The sequence below is a fragment of the Diaphorina citri genome, unplaced genomic scaffold (assembly GCF_000475195.1).
Source record: "Diaphorina citri unplaced genomic scaffold, Diaci psyllid genome assembly version 1.1 scaffold643, whole genome shotgun sequence".
NCBI classification, from domain to species: Eukaryota; Metazoa; Arthropoda; class Insecta; order Hemiptera; family Psyllidae; genus Diaphorina; species Diaphorina citri.
In genome coordinates this window covers 103,678-123,049 of record NW_007378076.1, presented here as the reverse complement: position 1 = coordinate 123,049, position 19,372 = coordinate 103,678, and the positions used below count along the sequence as shown (strand labels likewise).

Here is a 19,372-nt window from a genome sequence, read left to right as displayed (position 1 = left end):
GCCCCTAAAGGAAACCCCTGCCACTATAAAAAAAGCCTAAAAAAAAAAAAAAATAAATAAAAAAAAAAAATAAAACTCGGTTTAAGCAATCTGATTGGCTGAAATTTTTGGAATTTTTTGAAATCAACCCTATTCAGATTGCTTGATCCGAAGTTAATCGAAATACGCTCACTTGTGGGCCCGGCCATCAATGATCTACTAGTATGGTTGCTTGTCCAAAGATAGTATAGAATAGAATAGAATAGAATATACCTTGTTTATACTACCAGCATAGGACTGAAAAGTCCCTTTACTCCCGCAGTCTACTTGATCCGAAGTTAATCCAAATACGCTCACTTGTGGCCTCGGCCATCAATGATCTACTAGTGTGGTTGCTTGTCCAAAGATAGTCTATTCGTACTCAATCTACAAGCATCCCCCTATTTGGGTTCTGGGGCACTCTATTCGGGTTTTGGGGCACTCTATTCGGGTTCTGGGCCACAAGGTCAACAAAACAAGTATATTCGTACTCAATCTACAAGCATCCTCCTATTTGGGTTCTGGGGCACTCTATTCGGGTTTTGGGGCACTCTATTCGGGTTCTGGGCCGATTTCTATTTCACTTCGGGGGGGCGGCTTTTGTACTACAGGGTTGGGGTCGTTCCAGGGTTGTATTTCGGCCGAGCCGAACACGAGATAGAATAGATTGGTGACCGCCAGAATTATGAACGTGAGCCAAAACACGAGCCTCCATTCCGACATTGTACTCTGAAATGAAAATTGGAGTTAAATATAATGGAGCAACCTCCGTGGCCGAGTGGGTATCACACTAGGCTTGCACGTAGGAGGCCCGGGTTCGATTCCCGGCGGGGCTGAGGATTTTTCGGGTCTGTGCTTGGAGTTCGGGGTGCATTCAGACTCGTGAGGACAATTGAGTAGCTACTTTAATCGAGTAGAGACCAGTGGCGACATTACCAGTGTAAAAAAACTATTCAATTGAAATATGGAAATTGATTGCAAAGGAAAGTTAGTATATTGCTGTGATGTCCACAAAAGTTGTGAAAAAGCTCTCAGCTTCACCTCAAATAAATCATGATTTAGATTTTAGATTAGGTACAGTTACTTTTCCTTCTCGAGGTTTTTTCGGGTCTGTGATTGGAGTTCGGGGTGCACTCAGCCTCGTGAGGACAATTGAGTAGCTACTTTAATCGAGTAGAGACCAGTAGCGACATTACCAGTGTAAAAAGACTATTCAATTGAAATATGGAAATTGATTGCAAAGGAAGCAGTTAGTATTAGTATATTGCTCTGATGTCCACAAAAGTTGTGAAAAAGCTCTCAGCTTCACCTCATGATTTAGATTTTAGATTTGGTACAGTTACTTTTCCTTCTTATCTTTGTTATGAATGTTATGTAATGTGATTAATAAAATGAAAGTACCTTTGTAAAAAAAAAAATCTACTTACATTGGGCGTCATAATGCCGATAAGGGGCGCAGAAAAGATGCCGCTCACCGCCCCCAGGCCATTGACTATATAAAAAACTATTCAATTGAAATATGGAAATTGATTGCAAAGGAAGCAGTTAGTATATTGCAGTGACGTCCACAAAAGTTGTGAAAAAGCTCTCAGCTTCACCTCAAATAAATCATGATTTAGATTTTAGATTAGGTACAGTTACTTTTCCTTCTTATCTTTGTTATGAATGTTATGTGATGTGATTAATAAAATGAAAGTACCTTTGTAAAAAAAAAGAAAAAAAAAATCTACTTACATTGGGCGTCATAATGCCGATAAGGGGCGCAGAAAAGATGCCGCTCACCGCCCCCAGGCCATTGACTATATTCCATAGGATGTAGTGTTGTGTGAAGGGACTTCAAGGAGGAGTTCGTGGGATCGGGTTACTCTGGAACGTACGGAGGAGCGGAGTTCATATTTGTGATAAAGGTAGGGAGGACATTCAGTAACAAGGATAGGAGAAAGCCAGGCATTTCAAGGACGAACCATATCTGCTTAGGACAAAGTTTCCTGAAAGAAAAATACACCTTTACCTAGCTGTGATCGATTTCTATGTGTCACGTTATTTGTTCCATTGATTTCAGAGTGAAAGGCGTTCACAACCTCTACATAGGGGACGCTTCTGTCATTCCGTCCCTACCTAGTGCCAACACTCAAGCTCTTACCATTCTGGTGGCACAAAAGTTGGCCCGTCATTTACAGTACCTGGCATATGTTCGACACAAGTCCTGTCCTAGGCAGTTTATATGGACTGCCCAGTGTTGTCTATTGGAAATCTAAACTAGGTGAGTCTAAATAGAAACTAGACTGCCACTTACAGTACCTGACATATGTTCGACACAAGTCCTGTCCTAGGCAGTTTATATGGACTGCCCAGTGTTGTCTATTGGAAATCTAAACTAGGTGAGTCTAAATAGAAACTAGACTGCCACTTACAATACCTGGCATATGTTCGACACAAGTCCTGTCCTAGGCAGTTTATATGGACTGCCCAGTGTTGTCTATTGGAAATCTAAACTAGGTGAGTCTAAATAGAAACTAGACTGCCACTTACAGGTTTGACAGAGGGAACTTTAACTGCTATGGTCTTATCGTCCCGAAATCGAAGAGAGAAGGAAGACAGGATAGGAGAAAGCCAGCCGTTCCGAGAACGAACATTATCCCATCAGGATAAAATCCGCCCCGGGCGGAATTTTTTGAAATCAACCCCAATCAGATTGCTTGATCCGAAGTTAATCCAAATACGCTCACTTGTGGCCTCGGCCATCAATGATCTACTAGTGTGGTTGCTTGTCCAAAGATAGTCTATTCGTACTCAATCTACAAGCATCCCCCTATTTGGGTTCTGGGGCACTCTATTCGGGTTTTGGGGCACTCTATTCGGGTTCTGGGCCGATTTCTATTTCACTTCGGGGGGGCGGCTTTTGTACTACAGGGTTGGGGTCGTTCCAGGGTTGTATTTCGGCCGAGCCGAACACGAGATAGAATAGATTGGTGACCGCCAGAATTATGAACGTGAGCCAAAACACGAGCCTCCACTCCGACATTGTACTCTGAAATGAAAATTGGAGTTAAATATAATGGAGCAACCTCCGTGGCCGAGTGGGTATCACACTAGGCTTGCACGTAGGAGGCCCGGGTTCGATTCCCGGCGGGGCTGAGGATTTTTCGGGTCTGTGCTTGGAGTTCGGGGTGCATTCAGACTCGTGAGGACAATTGAGTAGCTACTTTAATCGAGTAGAGACCAGTGGCGACATTACCAGTATAAAAAACTATTCAATTGAAATATGGAAATTGATTGCAAAGGAAGCAGTTAGTATATTGCAGTGACGTCCACAAAAGTTGTGAAAAAGCTCTCAGCTTCACCTCAAATAAATCATGATTTAGATTTTAGATTAGGTACAGTTACTTTTCCTTCTTATCTTTGTTATGAATGTTATGTGATGTGATTAATAAAATGAAAGTACCTTTGTAAAAAAAAAGAAAAAAAAAATCTACTTACATTGGGCGTCATAATGCCGATAAGGGGCGCAGAAAAGATGCCGCTCACCGCCCCCAGGCCATTGACTATGGCCATCAGAGTGGCGGCATAGTTAGGCGACAGATCCAGCGAGTTGATTCTTATAGACGGATAATAGAAGCCCATGAAGCCCATCCCTATCGCGAAGAACATGACGGCTAGCACCTTGTTACAGCCGGAGTAGGAGGCCAAGATGATACCTACCGCAGGGCCCATGGAGGCTGGAAAATGACAAGTGGGATAAGTGAGAGCGGGCCCTAAATTATTTCCTTTGGCTCCTCTGAGATTAATCCTTAGTTACTTGCCCAGGAGCACACAGGTCGAAGCACTCTCAAAATGCCCTGACAAAGTATCTAATGGAAAGGAAACTAGGCTGGTAAAGTATCTAATCAACACATCATTGATATAACCAAGCAAAGTCTTTTGTTGTAAACATGATGTATTATAATAAAACCAAAATAATAAAATTATAGAAAAATAATTATTTAATTAAAAAGCTTCAAGAAACAAAAATTAAAAAGACAATTCAGATTCGATTTTCAACAAAGAAAACATTTGGTGAGCTTTTGAGAATACTCAGATTCTTGTCATCAGACTAAAAATCACGAGAAAGGTGTTTACTCTACGAGCGCTGCAGTTGAAGATATGTTACTAGACCTATAAAATACACGAGCCCTATGTTGAATACCTGCTGTGGCAAATATTTTCCGGGTCAATGTCATAGAGAACCATTGTCTTTCCACTATGAAGTCACTTAAGCAGCCAGCTCCTTGGGAAAATATATCTAATCAACACATCATTGATATAACCAAGCAAGGTCTTTTGTTGTAGACATGATGTATTATAATAAAACCAAAATAATTATAGAAAAAATAATTATTTAATTAAAAAGCTTCAAGAAACAAAAATTAAAAAGACAATTCAGATTCGACTTTCAACAAAGAATTTGTTGAACTTTTGAGAATACTCAAATTCTCGTCATCAGACTAAAAATAACGAGAAAGGTGTTTACTCTACGAGCGCTGGAGTTGAAGATATGTTACTAGACCTATAAAATACACGAGCCCTATGTTGAATACCTGCCGTGGCAAATATTTTCCGGGTCAATGTCATAGAGAACCATTGTCTTTCCACTATGAAGTCACTTAAGCAGCCAGCTCCTTGGGAAAATATCCACATGAACAGGAATGGCAGAGCCGATAGCAGTCCATTCTGGAGAAGAAAGTAGGTCCAGAAAAATGTAGAGATGATGGATTTCACCAATGACTTAATGAGAGATTTCACTAATGGGAGAATTTTCAATGGTCCAGAAAAGAAGTTTTTAATGATCTGGGAAAATATCCACATGAACAGGAATGGCAGAGCCGATAGCAGACCATTCTGGAGAAGAAAGTAGGTCCAGGAAAATTTAGAGATGATGGATTTCACCAATGACTTAATGAGAGATTTCACTAATGGGAGAATTTTCAATGGTCCAGAAAAGAAGTTTTTAATGATACCATTCTGGAGAAGAAAGTAGGTCCAGGAAAATGTAGAGATGATGGATTTCACCAATGACTTAATGAGAGATTTCACTAATGGCAGAATTTTCAATGGTCCAGAAAAGAAGTTTTTAATGATCCAAACAAGAGTTTTTAGCCCATCCTTCCTTTATTATTACGATAGTAATAAAATTTATTTATCGTTCCATAGTACAAATATTGCTTAGAACAAATTGGTATACTCCCTCTTTAAAGTCCCCCAGCCACACTAAGCTGGTCTGCTCCCTGTTTGAAAAGTCCCCCCGCCAAATTAAGCTGGTCTACTCCCTTAAACAGGGAGACCATTTTTAACCGAAAAGGAGTCTCGATAATTTTCCCTTGCTAAAGAAATAGAAAAGATTGAGTGCGAAGGGCATACACTCATAAAATTCGTAGAAGAAGGAGTCTAAATTAATACTTGCCAGCCTAGTTAGCTTAGTTGGTAGTGCGTCTGCCTTGTAAGCGCTAGGCCGCGAGTTCGATTCCCGTCCGGGGCGGATTTTATTCTGACGGGATAATGTTCGTTCTCGGAACGGCTGGCTTTCTCCTATCCTGTCTTCCTTCTCTCTTCGATTTCGGGACGATAAGACCATAGCAGTTACAGTTCCCTCTGTCAAACCTCTTAAAAAAAAAAAAACCTACGTCAATAGTTTGAAGAGACGCCCGGCATAAATCAACACGGAACAGAGTTTTGATGTTTTACTGATTTTTTTTTTTTTTTTTTTTTTTTTTTTTTTTTTTTATTTTATGTTAAAATTTTTTTTAACTTCGATCCGATGGTATTACACATATTTGTGGGAAAAACTGGCAGTATCACTCGTATTTATGAACAAGAATGATCGTTCTTAGATCAGTCTCAAGTCAAAATTGACCAATCAAATGCCTTGAGACTATGCTTAGCACGAACTTAAGAGCCAGCATTTTGTTCATAAATATGGGTGTGAGTGCGAAGGGCATACACTCATAAAATTCGTGGAAGAAGGAGTCTAAATTAATACTTGCGCTATGCACGGAGAAGTGAATCACGCTGGCGAAATACTTGGGTAGGTCGGCAGCTATGGTGAATAGGCCCCAGTCGTGACCCACTTGTGTTATTACGAGGGCAATGACTGGCCATGAGGTGGCCATCTCCTTCCAGGGGGTGGGAGGAAGATCCTGGAAACGATTGTACTTGTCAGCATGCTTTCTCAATACATACTAGATATTAGATATTAGTGCTTTATTTAGACTGTCGAATTAGGACATGTAGTCCCATTATCTCAACAGTTTAATATTGCACCGTTATCTCAACAGTTATCTCAACCGTCCCATTATCTCAACAGTTTAATATTGCACATACATTCCCATTCGATTACGGGTTCGATTCCCGGCGGGGCCGAGGTTTTTTTTTCGGCTCTGTGCTAGGAGTTCGGGGTGCACTCAGCCTCGTGAGGACAATTGAGTAGCTACTTTAATCGAGTAGCGACCAATGGCGGCATTACAAGTCAAAGAAACGAGTGGTGATAAATATGATAATTGAGTAAATCAAAGACGTGTAATACTGTGATATCCACAAAGTTGTGAAAAAGCTCTCTGCTTTACCACAAAGAGTAATGATTTGATTTTTATTTTAGAGTCTTGAATTCAGGGAATTTATTTTTAGTGATTTTCGGGATTTGACCTCTCAATTCCTGGATTTTATTTCCTCTTCTATTTTACGTACCCTAACCCAAAACAAAGCAAACATAATTTTGTAGGTACAACTGTTGTTTTCTTATGTTTTACAACATCTATCTTGTATTGGCATAGTGAGGTATGATGATCTTGATCTCTTGATAGAGGGAACAGTAACAACGAAGCTTTGTTCACGATAAAGTTCCCCCCCCCCAGGCGGGAGTCGAATCCGCGACTTAGCGCTTAGGTACAAGGTAGGCGGGTTTTTTCCGCACATTTCAAAAAATCAAATCATGAATCTTTGTGGTAAAGCAGAGAGCTTTTTCACAACTTTGTAGGTATCACAGTATTACAAGTCGTTTATTTACTCAATCATCATATTTATCATCGCTCGTTTCTTTGACTTGTAATGCCGCCACTGGTCGCTACTCAATTAAAGTAGCCACTCAATTGTCTTCACGAGGCCAAGTGCACCCTGAACGCCAAGCACAGAGCCGAAAAAAAACTGCGGCCCCGCCGGGAATCGAACCCGGGCCTCCTGCGTGCAAGCCTAGTGTGATACGCACTCGGCCACGGAGGTTGCTTTTTTCCGCACATATGTTCTGGTCGGTCTGACAGTCGGAGCGTGAGATTACACTTTAAATAAAGGAAAATTAAATGAATACGGGGCACGGTTAGTCCAGTGGTAACGCGCTTGCTTGCCATGCAGAAGGTCCCGGGTTCGAATCCCATCATCGACAAAAATTTGTACTCCATTGACTATGGCCATCAGAGTGGCGGCATAGTTAGGTGATAGATCCAGCGAGTTGATTCTTATAGACGGATAATAGAAGCCCATGAAGCCCATTCCTATCGCGAAGAACATGACGGCTAGGACCTTGTTACAGCCGGAGTAGGAGGCCAATATGATACCTACCGCAGGGCCCATGGAGGCTGGAAAATGACAAGTGGGGCAAGTGAGAACGGACCCTAAATTATTTCCTTTGGCTCCTCTGAGATTAATCCCAGGAGCACACAGGTCGAAGCACTCTCAAAATGCCCTGACAAAGTATTTAATGGAAAGGAAACTAGGCTGGTAAAGTATCTAATCAATGGTTAAATAATAACTACCGGGTACTTCATAAGAAGGCAGGTATCTTTTTTTAGGTCTTGGGCCTTTATTTCAAGTAAGTATTGGGTTAAATGGAATAAGTACCTTTCATTTCTCAGGCAATGTAAATACTACATGTGAAAGATTTAAAATTTCACTTTTCTTGTGAAGGGTCGTGTTGCCTCTTTCAATGGACAAAGAGGTCCGCTATTGTAAATACACCATCCATTCTCGGTTCACCTGACATCTCCACCATTTTCGGCTATGTACTTTGCTCCTTTGTGTCCTTCATTCAAGGACCCAAAAGCCAACTGTCTCACATGCGATTGGACGAATTTATTAAAAGAAAATTAGAACTTCCATAGAAGAAGAACGATTCAAGTTGTATATTGGTGGTTGTTGCATCAGGTCTTGCGATATCATGCAACTATATTTACGAGGATGAATAAATTCTAGATCATGCATTTGCTTGGCAATATTGCTCCTGGACTTGATTGCTTTACATTGAACGTAATAGCAATATCTTCAAGAGCTCACATGGTTTTGCCTGTAATAGGAATTTCACATTCATAGGTACTACACTTGGCAATATTGCTCCTGGACTTGATTGCTTTACATTGAACGTAATATCAATATCTTCCAAGAGCTCACATGGTTTTGCCTGTAATAGGAATTTCACATTCATAGGTACTACTCGTATAGCCGAGTTAGCTTGGAGGGTAACGTGTCTACCTTGTAAACATTAGGTCGGGGGTTTGATGTCCTGGCGGGGCGAACTTTATCCTAAACAGATAAGGTTCATCCTCGGGACGGCTGGCTTTCTCCAGTCTTCCTTCTAAAGTCCCCCAACCAAATTAAGCTGGTCTACTCCCTTAAACAGGGAGACCATTTTTAACCGAAAAGGAGTCTCGATAATTTTCCCTTGGTAAAGAAATAGAAAAGATTGACACTCGTATTTATGAACAAGAATGATCGTTCTTAGATCAGTCTCAAGTCAAAATTGACCAATCCAATGCCTTGAGACTATGCTTAGCACGAACTTAAGAGCCAGCATTTTGTTCATAAATATGGGTGTGAGTGCGAAGGGCATACACTCATAAAATTCGTGGAAGAAGGAGTCTAAATTAATACTTGCGCTATGCACGGAGAAGTGAATCACGCTGGCGAAATACTTGGGTAGGTCGGCAGCTATGGTGAACAGGCCCCAGTCGTGACCCACTTGTGTTATTACGAGGGCAATGACTGGCCATGAGGTGGCCATCTCCTTCCAGGGGGTGGGAGGAAGATAGAAGAGGGAGATTAATACTTGCGCTATGCACGGAGAAGTGAATCACGCTGGCGAAATACTTGGGTAGGTCGGCAGCTATGGTGAATAGGCCCCAGTCGTGACCCACTTGTGTTATTACGAGGGCAATGACTGGCCATGAGGTGGCCATCTCCTTCCAGGGGGTGGGAGGAAGATCCTGGAAACGATTGTACTTGTCAGCATGCTTTCTCAATACATACTAGATATTAGATATTAGTGCTTTATTTAGACTGTCGAATTAGGACATGTAGTCCCATTATCTCAACAGTTTAATATTGCACCGTTATCTCAACAGTTATCTCAACCGTCCCATTATCTCAACAGTTTAATATTGCACATACATTCCCATTCGATTACGGGTTCGATTCCCGGCGGGGCCGAGGTTTTTTTTTCGGCTCTGTGCTAGGAGTTCGGGGTGCACTCAGCCTCGTGAGGACAATTGAGTAGCTACTTTAATCGAGTAGCGACCAATGGCGGCATTACAAGTCAAAGAAACGAGTGGTGATAAATATGATAATTGAGTAAATCAAAGACGTGTAATACTGTGATATCCACAAAGTTGTGAAAAAGCTCTCTGCTTTACCACAAAGAGTAATGATTTGATTTTTATTTTAGAGTCTTGAATTCAGGGAATTTATTTTTAGTGATTTTCGGGATTTTATCTCTCAATTCCTGGATTTTATTTCCTCTTCTATTTTACGTACCCTAACCCAAAACAAAGCAAACATAATTTTGTAAGTACAACTGTTGTTTTTTTATGTTTTACAACATCTATCTTGTATTGGCATAGTGAGGTATGATGCTCTTGATAGAGGGAACAGTAACACCGAAGCTTTGTTTACGATAAAGTTCCCCCCCCCCAGGCGGGAGTCGAATCCGCGACTTAGCGCTTATAAGGTAGGCGGGTTTTTTCCGCACATATAAAAATCTCTTGCAAACAACATTGCTGAATATGTTACCATTGTTGTGCCTGGCTTCGGTTACCTTGAGAGAGCTTTGGTACAATGGGTACTTAGAGAGAGAGACTTACGTGCATGTCAGATACATGGCGTGTCAGGGGATTCGCCAGATCTAGATCAGAACTCGGTTGGACATCGCGACAAACTGGATGACTAGGTTCACTCTGATGGTCTGTGAAGAACAATGGAAGTATCTACTGTGGATATTGAAACTTTGTTACAGTAGGTATTTAAACAATAACAAATAAACAAATTTCAAAGGCATTCTCTTTGGGGGAATTCAGGAAGTGGGGGATTCTGCTGTTACTCGGGATGGTCTGTGAAGAACAATGGAAGTATCTACTGTGGATATTGAAACTTTGTTACAGTATTCAAACAATAACAAATAAACAAATTTCAAAGGCATTCTCTCTTTGGGGGAATTCAGGAAGTGGGGAATTCTGCTGTCACTCGGGATTGTCTCTGAAGAACAATGGAAGTATCTAATGGAAACGATATTGAAACTTTGGGACAGTAGCGAGTTTTTGCAACCAACTGAACTCTTTAACGTTACTTGACGAAAACTCGTTTCTGCGCATGTGCAGATAAGTGTTTTGGTCAACTTACGTCTTACGTTTCAATTATTATCGTCACGTAAGTTAGCAGTACAAAAACTCTCTAGTATTCAAACAATAACACATTTCAAAAGCATTCTATGTTAGTTTTTTTAAGAGGTTTGACAGAGGGAACTATACCTGCTATGGTCATATTGTCCCGAAATCGAAGAGAGAAGGAAGACAGGATAGGAGAAAGCCAGCCGTTCCGAGAACGAACTTTATCCCATCAGGATAAAATCCGCACAACTGAACTCTTTAACGTTACTTGACGAAAACTCGTTGCTGCGCATGTGCAGATAAGTGTTTTGGTCAACTTACGTCTTACATTTCAATTATCGTCACGTACACAGAATTAATCGTCATTCGTGGCGGGAATCCGCGGGAAGGTACACATAATAAGGTAAGTACATATATTACAACAATATTTTTATTCGAGATTAGCATCTTCTTTGCTCAATGCCTCTTCATTCTCAATGCTTTGCAGACTAATTCAACATACAACGGTCTTGTGCCTCGTTCACGATTCTGGTTCTAGTTATCTATAGGTATGAGACAGGGCTGTTTGTAGCTGAAACGGTCCTCAGGGCTCCAATAATAGTCCCCTTCATGCAACAATAGGCTCAACAGTTAGGCATCATCAAGAGGTCCTCTTTACCATCCTCTTCACGAAAAACCCCTTAGGTGAAGTTAATGCCTGCTACTCACGCTCAGACCTAGGTCTTGAGCTTTTTCCGTCACACACGTCACGACTATCTGTAAAACCTAGGTCTGTCATAAAAAGCCTGCAGTAGCCATCGGGTTATAAATGGCCCCAGTTCAGGCACCAGTCTGCCAAAAATTAGCTATTTATTCTCATTTTATTTATATGGGAAAAACAACAAGTGGAAAAAAAAAAATCAAAATCAACTTATTGTTTCATTACAAATTTTCATCAGTAAATGGTTTCTTCAAATGATCCGTCCGCCCTTGGAAAGTCCAAGGGAAATGGGGCCAAACGAACCCCCTCTGAACACCCCCGTAACCAGGTGTGTCCTTCTGTCGTTAGTGTCAAAATGTCGCCAGTGTAAAATGGTCTCGTCTAACCACGACCTTTAAAACCATAACGATAATCGTCGTACAATTATATCGGTGGCGAGTGCCACTCTGGAATGTCCTCATGACCTCGATGTCAATTTATGGTTTTATCTTTTGGTGTCGTTTATCGTTATTGTCAAAGTTGTTATGGTTTTATCGTTCGATATCGTTTAATCCTTATGGTTTATCGTTTTGGTTTTGGTATATTATGGTTGAATCCTTTGATGGACAATGGTGACGGTGATTTACTGGGGACATGATTTCATTCTGGTGTTTTGTTTTGTGGTCAGTTGAGAATATTATGGTTATCTATCTGGTTAAATACACTGACCGGCAAAATTACCCGGCCGCTCGTATTTTTTGGTTTTTCTCAAACTGCTGTTCAGTGTTCAATTTTTTTCGGGAATGAAAAAAAAAAAAACTTATTGTTTCATTACAAATTTTCATCAGTAAATGGTTTCTTCAAATGATCCATCCGCCCTTTAAAAGTCCGAGGGAAATGGGGCCAAACGAACCCCCTCTGAACAGCCCCGTAACCAGGTGTGTCCTTATTCTGTCGTTAGTGTCAAAATGTCGCCAGTGTAAAATGGTCTCGTCTAACCACGACCTTTAAAACCATAACGATAATCGTCGTACAATTATATCGTTGGCGAGTGCCACTCTGGAATGTCCTCATGACCTCGATGTCAAAGTTGTTATGGTTTTATCGTTCGATATCGTTTAATCCTTATGGTATAGGTATGGTTTATCGTTATGGTATAATGTGGTTTATCGTTGAATCCTTTGATGGACAATGGTGACGGTGATTCACTGGGGACATGATTTCATTCTGGTGTTTTGTTTTGTGGTCAGTTGAGAATATTATGGTTATCTATCTGGTTAAATAATAACTACCAGGTAGGTACTTTTATGAAGGCAGGTATCTTTTTTTAGGTCTTGGGCCTTTATTTCAAGTAAGTATTAGGTTAAATGGAATAAGTACCATTCATTTCTCAGGCAATGTAAATACTACATGTGAAATTTTGATTTAAAATTTCACTTTTCTTGTGAAGGGTCGTGTTGCCCCTTTCAATGGACAAAGAGGTCCGCTATTGTAAATACACTATCCATTCTCGGTTCACCTGACATCTCCCTTTGAGGTCAGTTGAGAATAATATATATGGTTATCTATCTGGTTAAATAATAACTACCAGGTAGGTACTTCATAAGAAGGCAGGTATCTTTTTTTAGGTCTTGGGCCTTTATTTCAAGTAAGTATTAGGTTAAATGGAATAAGTACCTTTCATTTCTCAGGCAATGTAAATACTACATGTGAAATTTTGATTTAAAATTTCATTCAAATTTCACTTTTTTTTGTGAAGGGTCGTGTTGCCCCTTTCAATGGACAAAGAGGTCCGCTATTGTAAATACACTATCCATTCTCGGTTCACCTGACATCTCCCCTGCGTTTTACATATTGCCAAGTAAACTACCTATCCATCAAGATAAGAGGATAACTGACGATAGTACTGTAATTCCGGCCTCACTTCCATTTAGATACTATATTTCCATAGAGTAAATAGACATCATTATTACGTAGCATATGGAAATCTGCGCTTTACATATTGCCAAGTAAACTGCCTATCCAACCTATCCATCAAGCATCAAGATAAGAGGATAACTGATGATAGTACTGTAATTCCGGGCTCACTTCCATCTAGATACTATATTTCCATAGAGTAAATACACATCGTTATTACGTAGCATATGGAAAGTTATGTGAGAACGAGCACCTAATCGTAGATGTAATCTATAGACGAGTTTGAAGGCGAAATTCACATTCAAATCAGAATTAGTAGTACTGATGCACTTTGATATGAAATAACAGTAGAGCTTAATTTAACAAGATTGTTGAATTTTCACCTAGCTTTGTACTCAAGACCGGAACTTCAGGATGATCTTGAGGAAAAAGCAATTTGGGATTCATGAAAAGTCAAACTCATTGACCTACTAATTTTCCCTACTATTAAAATTCATGATTTTATTATTACAGAAATACATATTGTATTTAAAGTTTGAGGTAAGTATGATTAATTGTAAAATAATATTCAAGGCAATTACACAATGGATGATAACTTGATAACCTACTAAATTATTATTGATGTTTCAGTTTTAATACACAATGGATGATAACTTGATAACCTACTAAATTATTATTGATGTTTCAGTTTTAAGTTGCAACTTGAATGATGTTGTCCGTAGAAGGTTGTCGGGTCAATAATCTTTTAAGTTGATCATATTAGAGGCATACTACGGGATGGGCATGCTACGACACAGACCACATGCGTCCAATGTAGCAGTTGTTTCATTGCTACGAAATAAAAATATTTTTTCAGAATATCACCTACACTTCAGTGACCCTCCATCAAGAACTGGTACATTCAACTTGCTGTGGCGATGGCTCTACTAGGTATCTTTTGCAGAAGGGACGGACGTCTTCCCAAACCGACTTTTCAATTGTGCATTTGAGCACTTCTTAATCCAGTATGATTAATTGTAAAATAATATTCAAGGCAATTACACAATGGATGATAACTTGATAACCTACTAAATAATTCTTGACGTTTCAGTTTTAAGTTGCAACTTGAATGATGTTGTCCGTAGAAGGTTGTCGGGTCAAGAATCTTTTAAGTTGATCATATTAGAGGCATACTACGGGATGGGCATGCTACGACACAGACCACATGCGTCCAATGTAGCAGTTGTTTCATTGCTACGAAATAAAAACGGTGGTGAAACACTCATCTTTTTTTTTAATATATATATAGATTAAAAATAGAACGCTCAGCTTTTAGTGAGTGGTACTGGGAAAAGTCAGAAACACGTTATCAACCAGATGGTAAACCATCTTTCCGCACATATGTTCTGGTCGGTCTGACAGACGGAGCGTGAGATTACACTTTAAATAAAGGAAAATTAAATGAATACAGCTCCTACCTTCCTTCGTGTCAAACTGCCAATTGTCTCTTCTAGATAGTCCATCTCCTTCTGACTAATGAACGGATTGGATCCCGGCTCACTGTAGCCAATAAACAGCCAAACAACGAACCACAATATGGCGACAGCCCCGAACAAGTAGAAAACCACAGGCCAATAGTTATTCGTGAGTTTGAGTAGGAGTCCAGTCAGGGAACTACTAATTACCGTGCCCATGATTATGCCTGGAATGTCAAGAGGATTGAACAATCGTCATTACTTCATGAGAATAGACAATAATATCTGACTTGACCAGCCTGAAACATTCCTTGCTAAGTAGCAAAGTTCAAGTGCGAAGGGCATCCACTTGTAAAATTTTTCTAGCCAAAACCAAATCTCAACCCAAAGCAATCACCCCAGTGCTGATTGAGAGGCTAACGAAAAAAGCTGACCCCGTCTGAAGTCTTTTTTTTTTTTTTCGTATTTCATTACCTATGAAATTCTGCGACACTATAAATACCTAGTAAATTTGCCCACATACCCAAGTGCATGAAAATTACTACTATAACGTATAAAACCAAAATAACTATATTAAAAATAAATAAAACATAAACCCCTTATTTTTTTATCTGTACAACTTATACGAGCTTAAAACATAAATTACTAATAAAAATGGAAATATTACAAATTTAATTTTGTATCACAGCCAGTACATTGGACGGCATTAAGCAAAATAGATTTTTTTAAGAGGTTTGACAGAGGGAACTGTAACTGCTATGGTCTTATCGTCCCGAAATCGAAGAGAGAAGGAAGACAGGATAGGAGAAAGCCAGCCATTCCGAGAACGAACATTATCCCATCAGGATAAAATCCGCCCCGGGCAGGAATCGAACCCGCGGCCTAGCGCTTACAAGGCAGACGCACTACCAACTAAGCTAACTAGGCTGGCATGTCGTCTGAAGTCTGAACACGGGAAAAAGTGACGAAGAAGAGAGGGTAGCGCGTCTGCCTTGATAGCGTTAGGTCACACGTTTGATTCCCGCACAGGGCGGATTTTATCTATGACGTTGGTCTGGTTTTCCCCTATTCCGTCCTTCTCTCTTTTATTTTTTTGACAAAAAGACCTTTGTTTTCTTCTCAGTGCCATGTTTACCTGCCCATACAAAGGCCCCAACTTTCCCGCGTTCGGTCTTTGGTATCCAGGCAGCGAGCAACTGGTTTGCTGCTGGAAATGTGGTGCCCTGAAATTTGAGAAGAAAACGAGACTCGATTTGTAAATTTTTCCCTCAAAAATTTAATAATAATAATAATAATAATAATAATAATAACAATACCAATACCAATACCACAATTTAAAAAAAAAGATTAGTGTTTCACCGCCGTTTTTATTTCGTTGCCATGAAACGTAGCATGCCCATCCCATAGTATGCCTTTCATCAGATGGGTGAGAAGAGACACAATACTTCCCATTTAGGTGCTGGGTCAACACGAGAACACCAGAAAGTAACCCGTTGAAATATTTGCAATCGAAAAACGAGTACAAATTTTTGTCGAACCAACCGTGCCCCCGTTACCACTGAACCAATGTGGAACATACACGGTGTTCATAAAGTCCCAGGTCACCCTTTTAACTTTTTTAACCTTCTGCATGGCAACGTCTTTGAAGAGACTGGTCATATCTAATGAAAAGAAAGGGGTAAAAGGTTCTTACCTCTCCCAGGCCCTCGAAAAATCGCCACACGATAAGCCAGACAGGTCCCATGTAGGCCGCCATCGGGGTGAGAATGGTAAAAATGGCGGTCGACAGAATGCCAAACCCGAGGGTGTGTTTGCCGCCAAATTTCTGAGCCAGAAGGCCGCCAGGAATGTGCATTATGACGTAACCCCAGTAAAAGGATCCCAGGATTAAACCCTGCGTGGTTTCGTCCCAATCGAATTCGTATTGTTGCTGTCAGGGGGGGAAAACGAATAGAATAGAATATACCTTGTTTAGTCTAAACAAGGTCTCGTATATTTGATGTGTTGATGAAAAATACATCAAGCGTGCCGGGAGGCGCGCGAACGTCAAGAGTTCGAAGCGCCGCCCGGCCTATATTAACACGAAACAGAATTTCATCGTTTTTTGGCATTTTCACCTCTACTTTTCTCCCACTTCCCCTTAACTTTAAGCAAATTTTACTTGATATTCCTTGTCGGACGTAAAAATGGATGTGAAATCTCCAAAATCCGAACTTTCTACGATTTGTTTAACCGGTTTTCTGATAGGCTCAAAAATCTTGAAAATCGCAAAAAAAGAATTTTTTTCTTCTTTTTGTTTTCATCCAAATCCTTTAATCACACCTACAGCCCGTTCTACAAATGGTGGGAAGATTGACGTTCTACAAATTGATGTTTTTTTTTTATATATATCAGTACTTTTTTTGTGAAGGCCAACTCTTGACGTTAATGTTTTAACACGAAGTGTTTTTTGGGGGGATACTGTAGTAACAGAAAGTAAAAAAAGACTAGTAAAAGGTATAGGGAGTTGGGTCCCTATTTCTGGAGAAACCCACGCCTTCCTGTTTATCGGCGTCTTAACCACTACGCCACCGAGGCAGATATTTACAGTGTTTTCGTCATGAACATGATCGACGGCTCCTAAGGGGCATGCATTGGGGTCGGACTTCCTTTTTTCGTGGCTGACCATGACCGTGATGGCCAAACTGAGGACTGCACGCATGGCGTAGGCGTTGGCTATGGCCAGGAAGAGCATGAACGCGAGCACGTAACGTTGATGGTGAAACCCTGGAGAGAGAAATAGATTGTCATGTAGAAGGTCCCGGGTTCGAATCCCACCATCGACAAAAATTTGAACTCGTTTTTCGATTGCAAATATTTCAACGGGTTACTCTGGTTCTCGTGTTGACTAGCACCTAAATGGGAAGTATTGTGTCTCTTCTTGCCCATCTGATGAGAGGCATACTACGGGATGGACACAAAAAGGAACTTTCTTTTCACTGTCGTGGCTTCTGAATAATTACCTACTGTACTTTTCCTTCTACTATTTTTGATTTCTTACTTACCATCATCCTCCATTTTGTTCTTTCGATGTCTCCAAACGAACGCACGGGTTTCGGGTGGACAAAAATTTCGGCCAAATAGTGGTGTAAGTACTGTAAGTTATTGGTGAGGTCTAACCTTCGAGATAATATGGAAAGTGTGGAAAGTTTGTAAGGCCATGATTTCTACACTGTTTCTTGAGAGCAGCCAACGGGAAATAGACTACTCTCCGTTTATCAGACTTTGGACTTTGACCATGTCAGAAATACTATGTGAAGCTTTGAGCCTCTTCCAAGAGATTTGATAGAAGGAACTGTAATTCCTATGGTCTTATCGTCCCGAAAGCGAAGAAAGAATAAAAACAAGCTATGCTGCGGATTCGATTCCCGCCCAGGCCGGATTTTATTCTGAAGGGATAAGGTTCGCTCTCGGAACGGCCGGCTTATCCTCTATTCCTTCTCTGATTTCGGGACGATAATAAAAACAAGATAGGAGAAAGCCAGTCTTTCCGAGAACTTTATCTGTTTAGAATAAAATCCACCCCGGGCGTATAAAAATAAAATCAGCGCTTACAACGTAAACGCCCTACCCTCCAAGGTAACTAGACTGACACATCAGTACTTATTGCCTCCTTTGCAATTCTTTCTCTTTTTTGCAATGGAGGAGGAAAATATTCTTAATAAAAGGTCGATTCCTACGTAAAAAGTTGTGAAAAATCCAAATTTGAGGTCAAAACTCGGAAAAAGTAACTTTAAAAGGTCGAAGAAAAACAAGATAGGAGAAAGCCAGTCTTTCCGAGAACGAACTTTATCTGTTTAGAATAAAATCCACTCCGGGCGTATAATCGTATAAAAATAAAATCAGCGCTTACAACGTAGACGCCCTACCCTCCAAGGAAACTAGACTGACACATCAGTACTTATTGCCTCCAGCCTCCTTTGCAATTCTTTCTCATTTTTGCAATAGATCAGTTGCGCTTACTTGGGTGATGATTTAAAGTCATAGAGCAGGAAAAATGAGGACCAACGGAATTTTTCTTTTCTTCTATGACTTCTAGATACCGAGATAAATCGATTTAAAAAATACCGGTAAATCGTGAAATTTGACGTCACGGCATACGCTCCCGTAGGCGATGAGGGAATTTTAATAGATCAGTTGCGCTTACTTGGGCGATGTTTCAAAGTCATCGAGCAGGAAAAATGAGCATGAGGACCAACGGAATTTTTCTTGTTCTTCTACGACTTCTAGATACCGAGATAAATCGATTTAAAAAATACCGGTAAATCGTGAAATTTGACGTCATGGCATACGCTCCCGTAGGCGATGACGTCATTATTCATGACTCCCGCTTCGTTTGTTTGTGCGCAAGCGTTTCTGCGCATTTTGACGTGAAATCTGACGTCACAACTCTTTGAACTTTTATTGCCGTTGTAATGAAAAAGTTCAAAGAGTTGTTACGTCAGATTTCACGTCAAAATGCGCAGAAACGCTTGCGCACAAACAAACGAAGCAGGAGTCATGAATTATGACGTCATCGCGTACGGGAGCGTATGCCGTGACATCAAACTTCACGATTTAGCGGTATTTTTTCAAATCGATTTATCTCGGTATCTAGAAGTCGTAGAAGAAAAAGAAAAATTCCATTGGTCCTCATGTTTCCTGCT

General features: G+C 40.4%; 2 protein-coding genes across 2 annotated transcripts in view; one reads left to right on the top strand and one right to left on the bottom strand.

The window, feature by feature from the left end:
* LOC108252592 (glucose dehydrogenase [FAD, quinone]-like) overlaps nt 1-2,974 on the top strand; it is a 4,952-nt gene extending 1,978 nt beyond the window's left edge. Inside the window, exons 2-3 of the mRNA XM_026824758.1 lie at nt 2,081-2,517; nt 2,932-2,974. Of these exons, the coding sequence (XP_026680559.1) occupies nt 2,081-2,276 (196 nt within the window). The 3' untranslated portion in view covers nt 2,277-2,517; nt 2,932-2,974. The remainder of the gene's footprint in view (nt 1-2,080; nt 2,518-2,931) is intronic.
* LOC103510795 (putative inorganic phosphate cotransporter) lies at nt 2,939-18,045 on the bottom strand (the record flags this gene model as incomplete). The annotated part of the gene is made up of 14 exons (XM_026824751.1): nt 17,732-18,045; nt 17,275-17,453; nt 16,381-16,617; nt 15,823-15,910; nt 14,691-14,914; nt 9,086-9,242; nt 8,915-8,997; nt 8,317-8,440; nt 7,441-7,622; nt 6,039-6,218; nt 4,858-4,896; nt 4,205-4,298; nt 3,499-3,737; nt 2,939-3,049 (listed from the first exon to the last, which is right to left on the bottom strand). Coding segments are annotated over exons 1-14 (1,950 nt in total), but the record flags the coding sequence as incomplete, so codon positions are not given.
* Nucleotides 18,046-19,372: the final 1,327 nt, after the last annotated feature.